We start from the raw sequence: 16,935 nt of genomic DNA, 5'->3' as shown, positions 1-16,935 counted from the left end.
GCCGGAGCCCAGCAGGTCGAGGTTGCAGTGGCCGGGAGCGGCCACTGCACTCTAGTCTGGGCGACAGAGTGAGACTCCAACTCAAAAAAAGAAAAAAAAAAAGAAAAAATAACAACATATAAAACAGATACAAAACACCAAGATGCATTACCAAATATTCCTATTAAAAAGTAATGAATTTTAGCAATCCCACTACTGTTTTTTGAGTCAGGGTCTCACTCTGTGACTTTGGCTGCAGTGCAGTGGCACGATCATGTACTGCAGTTTCAACCCCCTGGGCCAAAGTGATCCTTTTGCCTCAGCTTCTTGAGTAGCTGGGACTACACGCACATGCCACCATACCTGTCTACATTTTTTTATTTTTTGTAGAGATGAGATCTCACCATGTTGCCTTTCACTCTGAGGTTCAAGCGATCCTCCTGCTTTGGCCTATGGCCTACCAAAGTGGTAGGATTAAAGGTGTGAGACACCACGCCTGGTCTTATTTGACTTTTAAAAAACATATGAACTATAAGCTGAGGCAGTATGTAAAATCAACACGAGAAAGAAATAAAATAAGTAAGATTGACAAAGTAGTTGGCCTTCTGAAAAGACAAAACTGATAAGTCCCTAGCCAAAAGTAAATGCCTCACCAAACCCTCCCACCATATCAGAAATAGAAAAATGAACATCAGTAGTATCGAATCTTTTGGCTTTCCTGGGTTGCACTGAGTTAGAGATTCTATATTGTAAACTCTCTAAAGATATGTCTTGGGCCACATATAAATTATATAATAAAGTTAGTGTATACACAAAATAAGACTTTTTTCAAGAAAAATCTTTTTTATTATAAATTTTAGAAAAATGAGAACAAAATAAGACTATTGGGAAATCTGACTTTGTTTTGTAAAATTAATCTATCAGTGTCTGCTTCAGTGGAAGTAGTTGCAAGGATCAGTGAGTTCTCAAGGTACTTGTCAGAAATGTTTGTTCTAATTATGCTCTTAGTGTGCTTGTAATTGAAAGCAGCTGCTCACAAACATTATGTGCTGCCAAAAAAATGATGTCATGAAAAAGGTGTGATTATGAACTTCAAAAATGGAAGTATGTGGGGTCATGAAGAAAATAAACACTAAAAAATACAGATGTCTCTAAAAGATTTTGTGATGCCTCATTACCAGCTGTCCCAAGCCTCATGTAGCCCATGGGCCACAGCTGGACATGTCTGCTCTAGACCACATAGACACAAAAAAGATAATAAGACAACATTCATTCATCAAACTATTAGCACTGTCTTATGGAAATACAAAGGTGACTCTGCAAGTATGGTTTATTGTTCTGTGGTACATTAACCAGTTTCTTTTAAAGCAACCTTATTTTATTGTTTTTTTTTTTCCTGACAAGCTATATTTGCTTGCCTTACTTGAGGTTTTGTTTCTGTTTTATATGTTATTTTTCCTTAACCAGGTATACTGGTTGTCTATGTCAGTATATAAATTTAAATCATACTTTTTTTTTTCTGAGTTGGAGTCTCACTCTTGTTGCCCAGGCTGGACTGCAGAGGCATTCTCACGGATACTGCAGTCTCGAACTGCTGGGCTCAGGCGATCCTTCTGCCTCAGTCTTCTAAGTAGCTGGAACTACAGACCCACGCCACTGTGCCCAGCTAGTTTTTCATTTGTGTGTGTGTGATTTATTGTAGAGATGAGGTCTCACCAAGTTGCCCAGGCTAGTCTCGAACCCCTGGGCTCAGGCAATCCTCTCGTCTCAGCCTCCCAAAGTGTTGGGATTATAGGTTGAGCCACTGTGCCGAGTCTAAATCATATTTTTTAATAGCTGCATATATTATAGTCAGGGATAAAAAAATAAGGGGGAGCTTTTTTTTTTTTTTTTGAATTGGAGTCTCACTGTGTTGCCCAGACTGAGGTGCAGTTGCATTCTCATGGCCACCCAGCGTCAATCTGCTGGGCTCCGGCGATCCTTCTGCCTTAGCCTTTCATGTAGCCAGAACTATAGTCACGCACTACCACACCCGGCTAATTTTTTCATTTTTTTATTGTAGAGACAAGGTCTTACCAAGTTGCCCAGGCTGGTCTTGAACCCGCGGCCTCAGGCAATCTGCACACCTTGGCCTCCCAAAGTGCTGGGATTACAGGTTGAGCCACCAAGCCCGGCCAGGAGCATTTTTTTAAACAAGTAAATAATGTAGGCTGGCCAGAATGGAGTGCAGTTGGCACACTCATGGTCACCACAGCCTTGACCTGCTTCTGTCTCAGTCTCAGCCTTCCAAGTAGCCGTAACTACAGGTGCACCACCATACTTGGCTAATTTTTCTTGATTTATTGTAGAGATGGTCTCACTATGTTGCCCAGGCTGGTCTCGAACCCCTGGGCTAAAGTAATCCTCTTGCCTCTACCTCCCAAAGTGCGGGGATTACAGGTGTGAGCCACCAGGCCCGGCATTTTTACTGTTCTTTAAACCAACTTTACCATCATGCTGGTTTACTCATTGTGAAGTTAAATAAATACTTTACATATCTCACTTATTAAAAAAATTCTAAAACTAGGATTAGAGGAAGTTTCATTAATTTGATAAAAATTATCTATCAAAAAATCTATAGCAAACATCATAATAGATTATTAAGAGTTCCAGCTATTGAAAAATCGGAAATGAGTTGAGAATACCAGCTATTACCACTTCTATTTAGCATAATATAATGGAATGCAACAAAATAAGACAAAAGACAAAAAGATTGAAAAGGAAAAAAAAATTCGGTTGTTATTCATAGAGGACTTAATTGTATGCACAGAAAATTCCAAAGAATCCACTAACAAATAGAATTAATAAGGAAATTTAGCAAGCCTACCAAATAGAAGGGTCAATATATATAAATCTCAATTTCTCTATACTAATAGCAAAGAGATAAAAATTTCAAAAATAATTCTATTGAAAAAACTGATATTCAAAAATATCAGTTACATAGGAGTAAATGTAACGTGAGATGTGCAAGACACTGTAGTAAGCATGAAGTATAAAGATGATCCATATAAATGAAGGGGTATATCATGTTCACAGAGACTTGATAACAGAAAGATGTTACTTCATACTGTACTAATCTAAAGGGACCCACATATGTAATTTAAAACAGTAGCCATGTTAAAATAATAAAAAGAAAGAGGGTGGTCATGGTTGCTCATGCCTATAATCCCAAAACTTTGGGAGAACAAGGAGGGAAGACTATTTGAGCCCAGCCGAGACAACACATAGTGAGACCTCATCTCTATATAAATAAAAAGAAAACTAGTCAGGAATGCTGGCACTTACTGGTAGACCCAGCTACTCTGAGCTGTGATCATGCCACTGAACTCCAGCCTGTGCGACAGAGTAAGACCTCCACTCAAAAAAAAAAAAGTGAAATTACGTTTAATAATAGATAACCCAATATAGCCAAGGTATTAAAAATATAATAAGCTGGGCTCGGTGGCTCAGCCTGTAATCCCGTGCCTTTGGGAGGCTGAGGTGAGTGGATTTCCTGAGCCCGTGGGTTCGCGACCTGCCTGGGCAACTTGGGGAGACCTCATCTCTACAATAAATCAAGATCTTTTTGTTGTTGTAGCCGGGTGTGGTAGCGCTCGCCTATAGTTCCAGCTACTTGGAAGGCTGAGGTGGAAGGATCCTGGAACCCAGCAGGTGGAGGTTGCGGTAACCGGGAGCAAGCCACTGCCCTCCAGCCTGGGCGACAGAGTGAGACTCCAACTCAAAAATAAATAAATAAAATAAAATAAAATAAAATGTTTTACTTTACTTTTTTTGGTATTAAATCTTTGAATTCAGTGTACTTTTTAAAAGATTATACCACATTTGAGTTCAAACTAGCCACATTTTACCCACTCAATAACCACTTGCAGTAAGTGATGACCATATTAGACAGTATAGATTTAGAGATTCAATGTAATTCTAATCAAAATTACTGCAGATGTTTTTGTGGAAATCAAATATTGACTCTTGAAGAACACACCAGAAAACATATACCATCACATATCAAGACTTATGATATAACCACACCAATAGAATGTGGCATTTGTGCAAAGATAGAAACAAATCAGTGGAACAGAATGGGATCCAGAAACACGATCACCTGAGTTTGACAGAGATGACTACAGGGGGCCAGGGAAAGAATGCTGACTTCATTAAATGGTGCTGGGTCAATGAGATACCCTTACAACGACAACAACAAAAAGATCTTGATTCCTAACATACTATATACAAAAATCAGTTCTAGATGGATTGTATACCTAAATGTGAAATCAAATAATAAACCTTTTAGAAGAAAACAAGAAAGTATCAGTGTAACACTAGGAATAGGCAAAAACCACTTAAACAGGACACGGACAAAACACTGATAAAGGAATAATTGATAACTGAGACAAAATAATGCGCTTACTTCCTCTTGATGGAAGGAAGGAGGCAATGTTGGTGAAGGTGCAAAAGGAGGTGGAGAAATAACCTTTCTTTCCTCTAGTTGGGCCATTATTTCCTTTCGTCGGCGATGTAGCTCGTCTAGACTTGGATGGGGCTGGGGAGGAGGAGGAAACCGGCTATAAGGGGGATCCTGAAAATAGAAAGATAAGTGAAAATTGAAAAAATCCATTTAGCACATATTTTAAATAAGCAGCAGCCTGCATACCCATCTTAACATTTGGAAATATGAAGACTTAATAGAACAACAAAAGAAACAAACAAAACCCTCCAAACTCTCAAGACCTTCTAAAGATCTAAATTTAGTGTTTCTTTTCTTTCTTTTTTTAAAACTTGGTCCTACCTTCCAAGTAGATCTAGAATTACTAGTAAAACCAACTATAATTGAGAAACTAAGAATGGTTAATGAAAAGGGGAGGCAGAATACTTTTCCCATTAATAGTTTAAAAAACTACCCAAATTATAAAAAGATTTTAAAGAAAACAGTTTTATTAAATGAAAAATAATTGACCAAAAAATGGCAAAAAAAAAAGGTTGTCACTGAAAGCAATAATAAAATCAAGTTTATGTAATAAGAAAAAAAAATGCAGCATACTCTGAGGTACGAAGGTCTGATCTGAGTTGGATGAGGAGCCACTGGATAGTAACCCTCCACCTGTTGGTATCTTTCTCTGGATTCTGGTACATAGGATGGCACTGCTGAAGGTGGAATTTCAATGGGTATAGGGCTTTCACGGAATATCTCTTCTCTTGCGTAAGACTGAGCAGGGTACACTCGCCGGCCATCATAGTGAGGCGGGTACACAGGTGGGTACTGTTGTGGCTGTGTTCCATACTGAGAGTTTACTACACGGTCTTGGAGGTAGGGTGGATAATGATCCAAGTAGGGTGGACCAGGTTCAGGAGCAGATGGTGGAGGTCGGACAAAGCGGGACACACAGTGCGGTGGTGGAGTATAGTACATACCTGTACAGTATGAAAGAGGAATGAAAAGCAACAATGACCCAATCTAGTTTTCTAAATAAGAGTTTCCTTTTAACCTTTTGTACTTGGATATCCCCTCTGAGGGGAAATTGTAAGTCCAGCAAACCACTTGGATGTTCCCTGGTGATTATACAGAACAAACTTATGCCAGTGCAAATTATTAAAAAATGTTTCCTTGAAATTTTCCATTCAAACTGCATGAAAAAGCAAACAGAGAGATGGAATATATACTGAGTTATGATCATTCAGTTGAGAAATGGTTTTTAGGAACCACTAGTATGTCTTTCCACATTGTCTTTGAACAACATACTGGACAATAAATTATATATTATGAGTGTGGGAGGAAGAAAATGAGACTGCACTGTCTGCTCAAATAGAAAAACATCATTAAGACATTAAACAAATTACTACTGTACAGCACGAACCTGCAATATATGTCAGTGACTGTTACAAATGTTACCACAGGTTAGAAAAATGTAAGATACAAAATTTTGATTTTTTTGTTGTAAGTTGCTCAATGTTCAAAATTCCATTAAAAGTCAAATATTACAATAAAATAACTGGTTCCAATGCTCTACTATTTAACAGGTGATCTGCAAGATGTCTCCAAATGCAAAGGTAAACGTTTTAGAACACTGAAGTATTAGTAATCTACTTATTTCTTTAGAGGTTTTCCCTCTGCTTATATAACCAGGTTAGATTTTTTTTTGAAAAATAACTAGGAAAAATTATCCATAAAAGTCACTGAAAAAACTAATCAACTTATAATCTATAATGGTAGACTGGCTCTTATTTCTTGACCCTCCTGGTGTGTCTTAATGCAATGCCGACATTGGAAAACAAAAAAACACATTTCACAGACATTTCTGAAGTTGAGGTTCACAAATCCATCACTTACATGAGTTTTGCAAGTGTACCTGAATTAATTGGAAAGAATGTGGCATACAAAAGGTCCATTTTGCTGGTACAGATCTAGTAGTTACTGCATGGCTTGAGAGTTCTTAAGAACAGTTGTGGCAGTAGCGCCTCAATTTCCAGACTTTTGCCTCAAGTGATGTAATCCTCAAATTAGTAGTTAGGACCTAAGTTTTCTACTTCTATTGCTTCTTCCTTGTCATAGGCTCTCTTGGCAGCTAGTTCTCAGCACTGTTTGCTTCTCTAGTACTTCCACTAATATTGTAGTTACCTAACTTCTGGACCAAACCTCTTTCTGCTTAATAAGCTAAAATAATTTCTGTTACCTGTAACTAAATACTGACTACAAAAATAGTTGGATTTCTCCTATAATGGATGGTCAAGGGAAGATACAAATCAAGTTTTACCATATTTTTCATGTGTCAGTAATGGCATATTAATTAAAAACTAGTCTTGGGCAACCCCTTCAGGTCCCTTCCCACTCTGGGAGGTTTTCTGTCCTCTCAATAAATCCTGCTTTCAAAAAAAAAAAAAGAAACCAAAACCAAACAACAACAAAAAAACCTCACTAGTCTTTTGAGTGTAGAGATGACAACTTTTTTTTAAAATTCTAGTTGGGTGCAGTGGCTCACACCTATAATCTTAGCACTTTGGGAAGCCAAGAGTTTGAGACCAGCCTGGGCTACATAGTATGATCCTGCCTCTACAAAAATAAAAAAAATTAGCCAGGCGCGGTGGTATGTACCTATAGTCCGAGCTATTCAGGAGCCTGAGGTGGGAGGATCACCTGACCCCAAGAGGTCAAGGATGCAGTGATCTGTGATCATGCCACTATACTCCAGCCTGGGTGACAGAGTGAGACCTTGACTCCACACACACAAACATACACACACAGGCAAACACACATACACACAAAATGACAACCTTGAGAGAAAAGGTAACGGAGAGCACACTTAACCTATTTCCACTTTAAAAATAATAACACTGAAGGGGGGGAGGAGAAAAAAAAATAGCACTATCCTGTTTCTGATACAGATTCAAAACTTCAGTTTAAAAATCATCCAGTGCTTATTTTACATATGAGCTATATATGTAAAATCACAGTCTACTGTCTTTCCTTCATTTTCCATACCTGTGTAATCATTAAACCTGGCTAATTAAAGAAAATTATCAGTGTTCTAAATTCCTTTTTCTCCCTTTTCATCACACTAATGTAGGCCTCACTACTCATTCCTGAATCAACATGGTCCTAACTCCTCCTTGAAACTAGACTCTCATCTTGCCAACTTATTCATCAATTTTTTTTTCTATTACAACTACCTCCGTTAGGGGAATGTCTTCCATGAAGCCTTTTTGATTCCTCAAGGTCTCAACGATCTCCCTTGAGTCGTTTTTTTGTTTTTTTTTTTAATTTGGAGTCTCACTCTGTCATCCAGGCTGGAGGGCAGTGGCACGCTCACAGCTACTGCAACCTCTACCTGCTGGGTTCAGGAGATCCTTCTGCTTCAGCCTTGCAAGTAGCTGGAACCACAGGCGCACGCCACCATGCATGGCTAACTTTTTTGATTTATTGTAGAGACAAGGTCTCAAACCCCTGGGCTCAGGCAATCCTCTTGCCTTTGCCTCCCAAAGTGCTAGAATTATAGGCGTGAGCCACCATGTATGGTTCCCTTGAATCTTTCAGTTAATTTCTACCAAGATAATGTTAACCACCACAACAGATCACTTGATTTTTAACAAATACATACATACATATCACAAATGAATATACTACTCACAATTTCAGTTTTCTATTCTTTACCATTATTGATTCCATATTATAAACACTCCACAGGTATGCATGCTACATTCTCTCATATATATCCCAAGGCACAGAAAAATAGTAATAATTAAAAGGCAGAAAAATGTACTAAATTTAATTTATACCCACTACAGTTCTCCTTCATGCTAGAAAAAACATTTTGGTCAGAATATATACTGCCTTACTCAGCAAATTTCCACTGTCTACTTGGGTGACTTGCTAGCTCCACAAATATATGAAAATACTTATTACTCAACTGCTTTTAGCAGAGAAGGCTGTGTGATTTTTATTGTTTTGCTTCACTATTTCATACTATTTAGCTGATCATAAAATATCAGTTTTTCCAAAGTATTAAAAAAGTGCATGTCCTTTCTTAAAGAGGCTACTGTGTAAATGTTCATTCTCATATCAAGAGTTCTCATAACTCCTAAGAAAAGTAAGCAACACCAGTGAAGATAATTACCCTGCTGATAAGGTGCTGGTTCAAACGGTGGAGCAGTTCCTCGAGGATCCTGATAATAAACATCTGCATGCTGTGTTGGATACAACTGAGAACCTCGTGGGACAATCTGAAGTGGTTTGGTGACAGGCATAGGAGGCAGATCTGTTGGCCCCCGTGGAGGCACAGGATGTGGAGTCACAGTTAAGGCAGAAATACTCTTAGGAACAGATTCTAGCCTAAGGGAATAAAAGTATGCAAGTCAATTTTAAGGTCTTTAAAATAGTACAACGTACATAAGCTGCTACAAGTAAAGACTGCCATAATTTAGGAAACTGGTTTATTCTAATAGTCACCCTTCTGCAATATTTGCAAATTTTGATATTATTTGACCCATGCTAACTTTTTCTTAAAAATCACTAATATGGGAAATAGAAGTAAAAAAGAAATTAAAAGTCAAAAACAAAATTAGCTTTTTTTTAAAAAAAAAAAACCAAACATTAATTATTGCTTTTTCCTTCTACTTTATGAAAAGTAAGAGTTAAGAAAAATGACGTACAGGTCAGGAGGGGATCCGGGAGCACTACTGCTCAGATGGTCATTTATCTTTCCTGGTTTCAGACTAGATTCATAGCTGGGGTCTGTCCCTCGTGGAATAAGCTGTGTTACTGTATTTCCTGCTGATACAATTCCATTCGGCAGAGCAGGAGGTTTTCTGCTAGGAAGATCCACGGTACCTTCATCTGGAAGGATAGCTGCTGAAGGCAGCCCCACCTCATTAAGCTGACCCAAAGAAGCACTCAAGGGTCTTCTTGGAACCAGACGCTTGTTCATTTTACGAAACCTATATAAAAAACACAAGCAGACAGCAAAAACCAGATAAGATCAAAGCCAAAAACTAAAATGCACTTAAAAACATTACGTTCTAGAAAATTATCTCTTGAAATATTCTCTAATTTGAGAACTCTGTGTGCACACAGTTTTCCCTCAAATGCCTTGGGATACAGTGAGCCTATGCTAAAAATTAAAAAGAAAAAACAAAAAGTCAGTGTGCGTTGTAAAACACTTATCATTTACTCCATTAAAAAATTTAAATAATTAATAGTGACCTTCATTAGACCTGCTTTAGAGATGCTGATGTTATGCGGCCTACACAAAACTGAAACTATTTAAAAAGTTAATGGAAACAATAAAGAATAATGGCCTAAATTTAAACAGATGCTATAGTATAAAAGGCAGAGGTTCTAAGCTCTAACCAAAGGAAAAATATTAAGCCATCAGATTCCAGGATTCTTGTTCCTCAATAATAAAAGCACATCTATTTACAACTCCCAGTGTCCTTTTAACAATTTAAAAAATAAACCCTCATAAGAGTAATGCTTTTTTCCATGTTTCCTATATTTGACAAATATGGGGGGCGGGCGGGAGGAAAGCAGGGACGATATCTACCCTTCAGGGATAACCACTGTTGAGAGTTGTATATCAATATACAGACTTTTTTCCTCTATATGTTAGCTTAATAGTCACATTCATATGCATATAACATTATTATTTATAGAAATAGGACCACGTACTAATTAATGTTTAGACTTTTTTTTTATTCCACGTAATACTCTTGAATATTCCTTTATGTCAGTTCATTTTAGTTTTTATTTTGGGGGAAGCTATTAAAACAATGTGGTAACAGATAATTATATATGTGTACCGCATCCTTGTGTAACCAGAACAGAACTGTGAGGTCAAAGGGTGTGCACATCACAAATCTGTATGTCACACACTCTCTAAAACTATTACAGGTCCTACAGATAATAAAGGAAAATGTCTTTCAATATCTCATCAAGTACAGGGTACTATCAGTCATTAATTAGATCAAAAATATTAAGTTGTTTCAATTTGCATTTCTTTAACAGGAGATTGAACACAGTTTCACAGGCTTATTGGCTTGTGGTATTTTCTCTGTGAACTATTTATGTTCATGATCAATGAATGAATCCATTGGTTCCTCTTTCCCACGGATTTGTGAATCATTTTATGTTAGAGATAATCAATATTGGCCCTCTGTATGTCATCTCCCTGTAAACCTTTATACAAAAATTGTGTTTGCACAATATATTAGTTTTTCATTTTTATGTAATCAAATTTATCAATCCTTTACTTTATGGATGCTGGGTTAGTGGGTTTTTTTTTTTTTTTTTGAGTTGGAGTCTCACTCTGTTGCCCAGACTGGAGTGCAGTGGCTGCTCCTGGCCACTGCAGCCTCGACCTGCTGGGCTCCGGCGATCCTTCCACCTCAGCCTTCCGAGTAGCCAGAATTACAGGCACGCGCTACCACGCCTGGCTAATTTTTTGATTTATTGTAGAGATGAGGTCTCGCCTGCCCAGGCAGGTCTCGAACCCACGGGTTCAGGCAATTCACTCACCTCAGCCTCCCAAAGGCACGGGATTACAGGCTGAGCCACCGAGCCTGGCTTGCCATCTCTGTTTTTGTCACTGACATGACATGCTACCTTTAGCACATATGCTAAATTCCTATGTGTATCACAAATTCTTTCTAGATTCTCCATTGTATTTCACTGATCTATTTATTCCTATGTAATACCACAGTTTCACATTTACTTTAAGTTTATAATATAGGTTAATAGTTATTAGTCTAGTTCCTGTCGAATAATTCTTTTTCAGAATTTTCCTGTCTATTTGCAAATATTTATTCTTTATAAATGAGTGGTTTTGTTATATCTTTAACAATTACCATATTGAGATTTAAACTCGGATTTTGTCGAATTTATTATTTTGGTTTTTTTTTGAGTTGGAGTCTCACTATGTCACTCAGGCTGGAGTGCAGTGGCTGCTCCCAGCCACTGCAGCCTCGACCTGCTGGGCTCCGGCGATCCATCCGCCTCAGTCTTCCAAGTAGCTGGAACTACAGGCACGCGCTACCATGCCCGGCTAATTTTTTTTTTTGGTTTATTGTAGAGATGAGGTCCCGCCAAGTTGCCCAGGCGAGTCTCGAACCCGTGGGCTCAGGCAATCCACTCACCTCAGCCTCCCAAAGGCTCAGGATTACAGGCTGAGCCACCGAGCCCGGCTGAATTTATTGTTTAAGTGAAGTGAAACTTTTATAATGTTAAGCCTTATCCAAGGACATAGTATGTTTATTCAGTTCTCTTATGTTCCTAGGTAGTTTATTAATTATATTAATATAGGTCCTGAATAATTCTTACAAATTTATTATTTGGTATTTATCATTTTGTTGTTGTTGCTAATGGAAAAAGGGACTTCAATCTTAGCTTATTTTTTAACTGGTTATATTTTCCTTTTTTTTTTTTGAGTTGGAGTCTTACTCTATTGCCCAGACTAGAGTGCAGTGGCTGCTCCCGGCCACCGCAGCCTTGACCTGCTGGGCTCCAGCGATCCTTCCGCCTCAGCCTTCCAAGTAGCTGGAACTACAGGCGAGCACTAACACGTCCGGCTACAACAACAAAAAGATCTTGATTTATTGTAGAGATGAGGTCTTGCCAAGTTGCCCAGGCAGGTCTCAAACCCACGGGCTCAGGAAATCCACTCACCTCAGCCTCCCAAAGGTGCGGGATTACAGGCTGAGCCACCGAGCCTGGCTTATATTTTCGTTTTTAATTTATACAATAGCAATTCATTTTTGTAATTTTTAAAAAATTTGCCACCTTACTAAATTCTTATTTCTTTTGTTTGTAGTACTTCTCTCTTGAGTTTTTCTATGCAATAATTTTATGGCTATTTTATTCTTCTTTTTTACATACATTAGCTATACTTCTGTAATGTAACAGTAATAGAAGATTTTACTACTGATAACTAGTTGAAAATTACTAGTAGAGGCCAGGTATGGGGGTTCACACCTGTAATCCCAGCACCTGGGAAGCTGAGGTGGGATAACAGTTTGAGGCCAGGAGTTTAAGACCAGACTGCGCAACGAAGCAAAACCCTGTCCCTACAAAGAAAAAAAATTTGCCATGTGTGGTGTCCTATGTTTATAGTCCTAGCTACTCAGGAGACTGAGGTAGAAGACTACTTGAGTCCAGGAATTTGAGGTTACAACGAGCTATGATTGTGCCATTGCATTCTAGTCTAGGCAACAGAGCAATGCTCTGTCTCTAAATTAAAAAAAAATAAAGAAATAAAAATCACTGGTAGAAAAATTTGCCTTTTCTTGACTTTAAAGGAACTGAATTATATAATTTACTAAGCATCATAAAAAAGCATCATGTTGGCTTTTAAGATATAACTTCTTATGCTGAGAAAGTATCTATGACATTTCTGTTGTAGTAACAGATTTTGATCTATAATTGACACTGAATTAAAAAATGCTTTTCGGTATCTGCATGTGATCACATGGTATTACTCCTCTAACTTATGGTAATTACACTGTACTACTTTTGCACTGAGTCATTTTAATGTACTACTGAATTTTATTTTAATTACTGAGATTTTTAATATTAATATGTGAGACAAATTTGCAGTTTTTCCTTAATTGTGTTATCTTTGTCATATTTAGTGGCAGTGTAATACTGGCTTTATAAAAAAATTACGACTTTTTCTTCCATTCTTCAGCGAGCTGAAAAATTTAACATCAATGGAATAATCTGGTCCTTGAAGTTCGAAAGAACCTGTGAAACTGAGGTAAGGGCAAACTTTTCCACTGAAAACACATTATTCAATTAGTTAAAATCAGTTAAAATTTATTAGATTATAATTTAAAATTTTTTGTAGTGAAAATGACTCACTTTTAGATTTAGTCAGTCATAAAAGTTTCCTATTCAGAGGTTATGGTGTAATGAAAGCTGAAGAAACTGCTCTTCTTTTTAAAAAACTATGTACAGTTTAAGTATCTCTTATCTGAAATGCCTGGGACCTGAAGTGCTTTGAATTTTATTTTAATTTTGGAATATTTGCATATACATAATGAGATGTCTTGGCGATGGAACCCGAGTCTAAACCTGAAGGTAATTAAAAAAAAAAAAAAAATGAAGCTGGGCTCGGTGGCTCAGCCTGTAATCCCAGCGCTTTGGGAGGCTGAGGTGAGTGGATTTCCTGACCTCGAGGGTTCGAGACCCACCTAGGCAACTTGGCGAGACCTCATCTCTACAATAAATAAAAAAAAAATTATCCAGGCATGGTAGCGCACACCTGTAGTTCCAGCTACTTTGAAGGCTGAGGCGGAAGGATTGCCAGAGCCCAGCAGGTCGAGGCTGCGGTGGCCGGGAGCGGCCACTGCATTCCAGTCTGGGCGACTGAGTGAGACTCCAATTCAAAAAAAAAAAATGAATTAAGAAAGGTAGATTTTTTTTTTTTTGAGTTGGAGTTTCACTCTTTTGTCCAGGCTGGAGTGCAGTGGCACGCTCACAGCCACCACAGCCTTGACCTGCTGGGTTCAGGCAATCCTTCCACCTCAGACTTCCAAATAGCTGGAATGTCTGCTTCCAAATAGCTGGAACTACAGTCATGAGCCACCACACCTGGCTAAATTTTTGATTTATTGCAGTGACAAGATCTCATCAAGTTGTCCAGGTTGGCCTTGAACCCCTGATCTCAGGCAATCCTCTCACTTCAGTCTCCCAAAGTGCTGGGATTAGAGGCCTGAGCTACCGTGCCTGGGCCAAGAAAGGTAGATTCATTAAGGGAAAGATAGATACATTGTGAAGGGCTCAACAGGCAAGACAACAGCAAGAATGTCTGCTGCCAATTTGAAAATGTTAAAATATTAAATATTTCATAAAATATATTAAATAATTTTGTGCATGAAATAAAATTTTCACTGCTACCCGTGACATCAGGTCAGGTGTGAAATTTTCCACTTATGTTAGTGCCAAAAGGTTTCATATTTCAGAACATTTCAGATTTTCAAATCAGGGATGCTCAAGCTGTTACATCCTAAAAATTTCCCATTTATTGAAGAGAAAACAACTACTCTTTCTGTATTTCTCAATGTCAGTTACTTCTCTACTTTTATCTAATTCTAGTCTCATGAACTTCACACACTTACTTTTCCAGCTCCTCCTGTGAGTGTGCAAATGTGCAGCTAGCCCCGCGAGGACATCCTCCTCTCTGCTTCATATCTCGACACATGTATGTTTTATACTTGCTATGCTGTGGGGGCTGAGACCAAAAGCAAAACATTAGACATTTAATAAATCTTTTTTTAAAATTATTAAACATATTTTTTATTTTAAAATTGTGGGGTACAGTTAAGGGCTAGGTATACAAATATGAATCATTCAGGCACCCTTGTTGATAAGTGGTGTCCCCCGTTTTCTGACAGATATTGACAACCATTAATCCCACCTAAAAACGTAAATTTTGTGTTGTTCCTTTAAGATCTTGATAGTTTAGATGAGTAATCAAATTCTCATGTTTATCTAGACCATTCAGAGCAAAAGTGCTGGGAGATCATTCTGTCTTAAGTCTCAGATTTTAAAAAGAAATAAATACATTAAAAAAAAAAAAAAGGAAAGTAGTCCTGATTTGATGTGTTGTTAATAATTCTCAAACATGTAACTTCTTGAGTAAATCTCATGGGGACTCTGTGATTTCATTTCCACATTTTATAATGCAAAAACAAACCACTGGAGTTTAAGACTTTCAAATGTATAAAAACACTCCTCTAAAATCTGTTTTGTAGAATACTGTATAAACACTATAGCTATATGCATGTTTCCTTCCAACACAGCCCAAAATCTACAAACAGCCTTAAAATAAAAAAATATTCTGTAACTAATTTTTTTTAACACGCTGAAGAATATACCAAGGACTTAAAATAACTCCAAATGAAACTTATTACATTATATGGCAGATCTTAAAGATCAGTTTCATTATTTGTTATTTTTTTCATGACGGCTAATGAAACAGGGGGCTAAATATTGTAGTTTCTCCTTTCTTTTCTTCTTAATCATAAACAGAGCTCTGACCTGGTTTAGACTGGCCAGAAAAATCACATTCAGATAATTCTGCTTAGCAGGACACTTTTTATATTTCTTGCCTCTCAAGTAAAAAAGAAATATTGGATATTCTATTGCTAATATTTACCTGAGCAGGCAAATTAAGAGTTACAAGTTGATAGGCTTAGGCTTACTACTGCAAAATAAAAGATATAATAAATCTAACATAAATCCTGAGAACAAAATAAAAGTATTGGGAATAAAATTTAAAATTCCAGCCATAATCAGTTGTTATATGTTAATACATATGCTTCATTTAAAAACTGTGAGGGAAATTTGGTCTATGGGCATAAGGCATTATGAATAAAAAAACTTAAACTAAATAATCTTATTGAAATGTAATAAACTTTAGCACAGACTATTTTCTCCATCAGATGCTGTCAGATCCACTGTGAAGAGTTACCCTCAGTATATCATTAGATCAATAAAGATTATTTAATTTCAATGATGTCAGATAAAATAACCAGGCTAATCCAGTAAACTGGTTGCTAATCATGCAAGGTAATTTATAGTTTCTACATGTCATCTTCTTGACTTTTCACCTGTAGGTATACCATGGTGGCTTACCAGTGGTTTCTAGGTGTATCTACAGTGGCTTACCTGTAAGGTTTAAACTTCTTCCTTACCTGCTGTTGGTCTGCTCCTTTTTTGCTGTGGTTCTGGATATAATCTACCAACCCATGTACTACTGTTCGTACAGCAACCAGCCCATTTTCTAGTTGTTCCCAAGTAGGAGGAGGAGCATCTATACAACAAATAAAAACTTTTAAAACTCTAATGCTACTCAAGATTTTGTCCAATATTCAATTAATAAAAGAGTTAGTGTCAGCACTTCAGTGACATCAAATTAAGCTTCATACACCTGAGCTTTTCAGATAATGACTTATTCAGCAAATCATCATTTTGAAGGAATGGACATGTAAACAGAGCTGGGGTTGCAAAATAAAATAACTGCAGGAACAAGGAAGGTAACACAGAAGAATTAAATAGGCCACACAATAATGACAACTTGTCATTTCCAACCAACTCTCAGTGTTGAAGAGACCACAGAGAATGACAGGGACCATGTTGAACTGAGAGGATGTCTTTCATCTAAGGGTATGGTTATTACTCAGCTTTAGCTGATGGTTGCTATGTGAAGATGCAAGGCTGGCACTGCTAGACACAGTCACTGCTTCCCAGGGGAACCTGAAACAAGATTTTTAAATAAAATTTCCCAATTTTTAAATGTTGGCACCTAACAAATTTAGAACACTGTGCAGACCAACACTGTGTGGACCAAATAAAACTTAACTGTGGTCCTACTACTGTCAGTTGGGTTCTGTTTATTTTGAAGTTTTTCATAAATCAAGTACTGGGAAACAGAAAGT

At 37.5% G+C, this 16,935-nt stretch overlaps 1 protein-coding gene across 4 annotated transcripts in view; it reads right to left on the bottom strand.

Moving 5' to 3' along the window:
- The window catches only part of RC3H1 (ring finger and CCCH-type domains 1), a 58,744-nt gene that overhangs the window by 14,890 nt on the left and 26,919 nt on the right, over window positions 1-16,935 (bottom strand). For all 4 annotated transcript variants that reach the window (XM_021711306.1, XM_008055916.2, XM_021711307.1 and 1 more), the window contains exons 7-12: window positions 16,192-16,310; window positions 14,614-14,726; window positions 9,157-9,441; window positions 8,622-8,836; window positions 5,054-5,424; window positions 4,424-4,591 (exon numbers count right to left, since the gene is read on the bottom strand). In XM_021711306.1, the coding sequence (XP_021566981.1) occupies window positions 4,424-4,591; window positions 5,054-5,424; window positions 8,622-8,836; window positions 9,157-9,441; window positions 14,614-14,726; window positions 16,192-16,310 (1,271 nt within the window). The remainder of the gene's footprint in view (window positions 1-4,423; window positions 4,592-5,053; window positions 5,425-8,621; window positions 8,837-9,156; window positions 9,442-14,613; window positions 14,727-16,191; window positions 16,311-16,935) is intronic.

Source organism: Carlito syrichta, unplaced genomic scaffold, assembly GCF_000164805.1.
Source record: "Carlito syrichta isolate Samal-C Ts95f unplaced genomic scaffold, Tarsius_syrichta-2.0.1 Scaffold302029, whole genome shotgun sequence".
Taxonomy (NCBI): Eukaryota; Metazoa; Chordata; class Mammalia; order Primates; family Tarsiidae; genus Carlito; species Carlito syrichta.
Note: the sequence above shows the minus strand (reverse complement) of the source record. Positions and strands in the feature narration are given on the sequence as shown.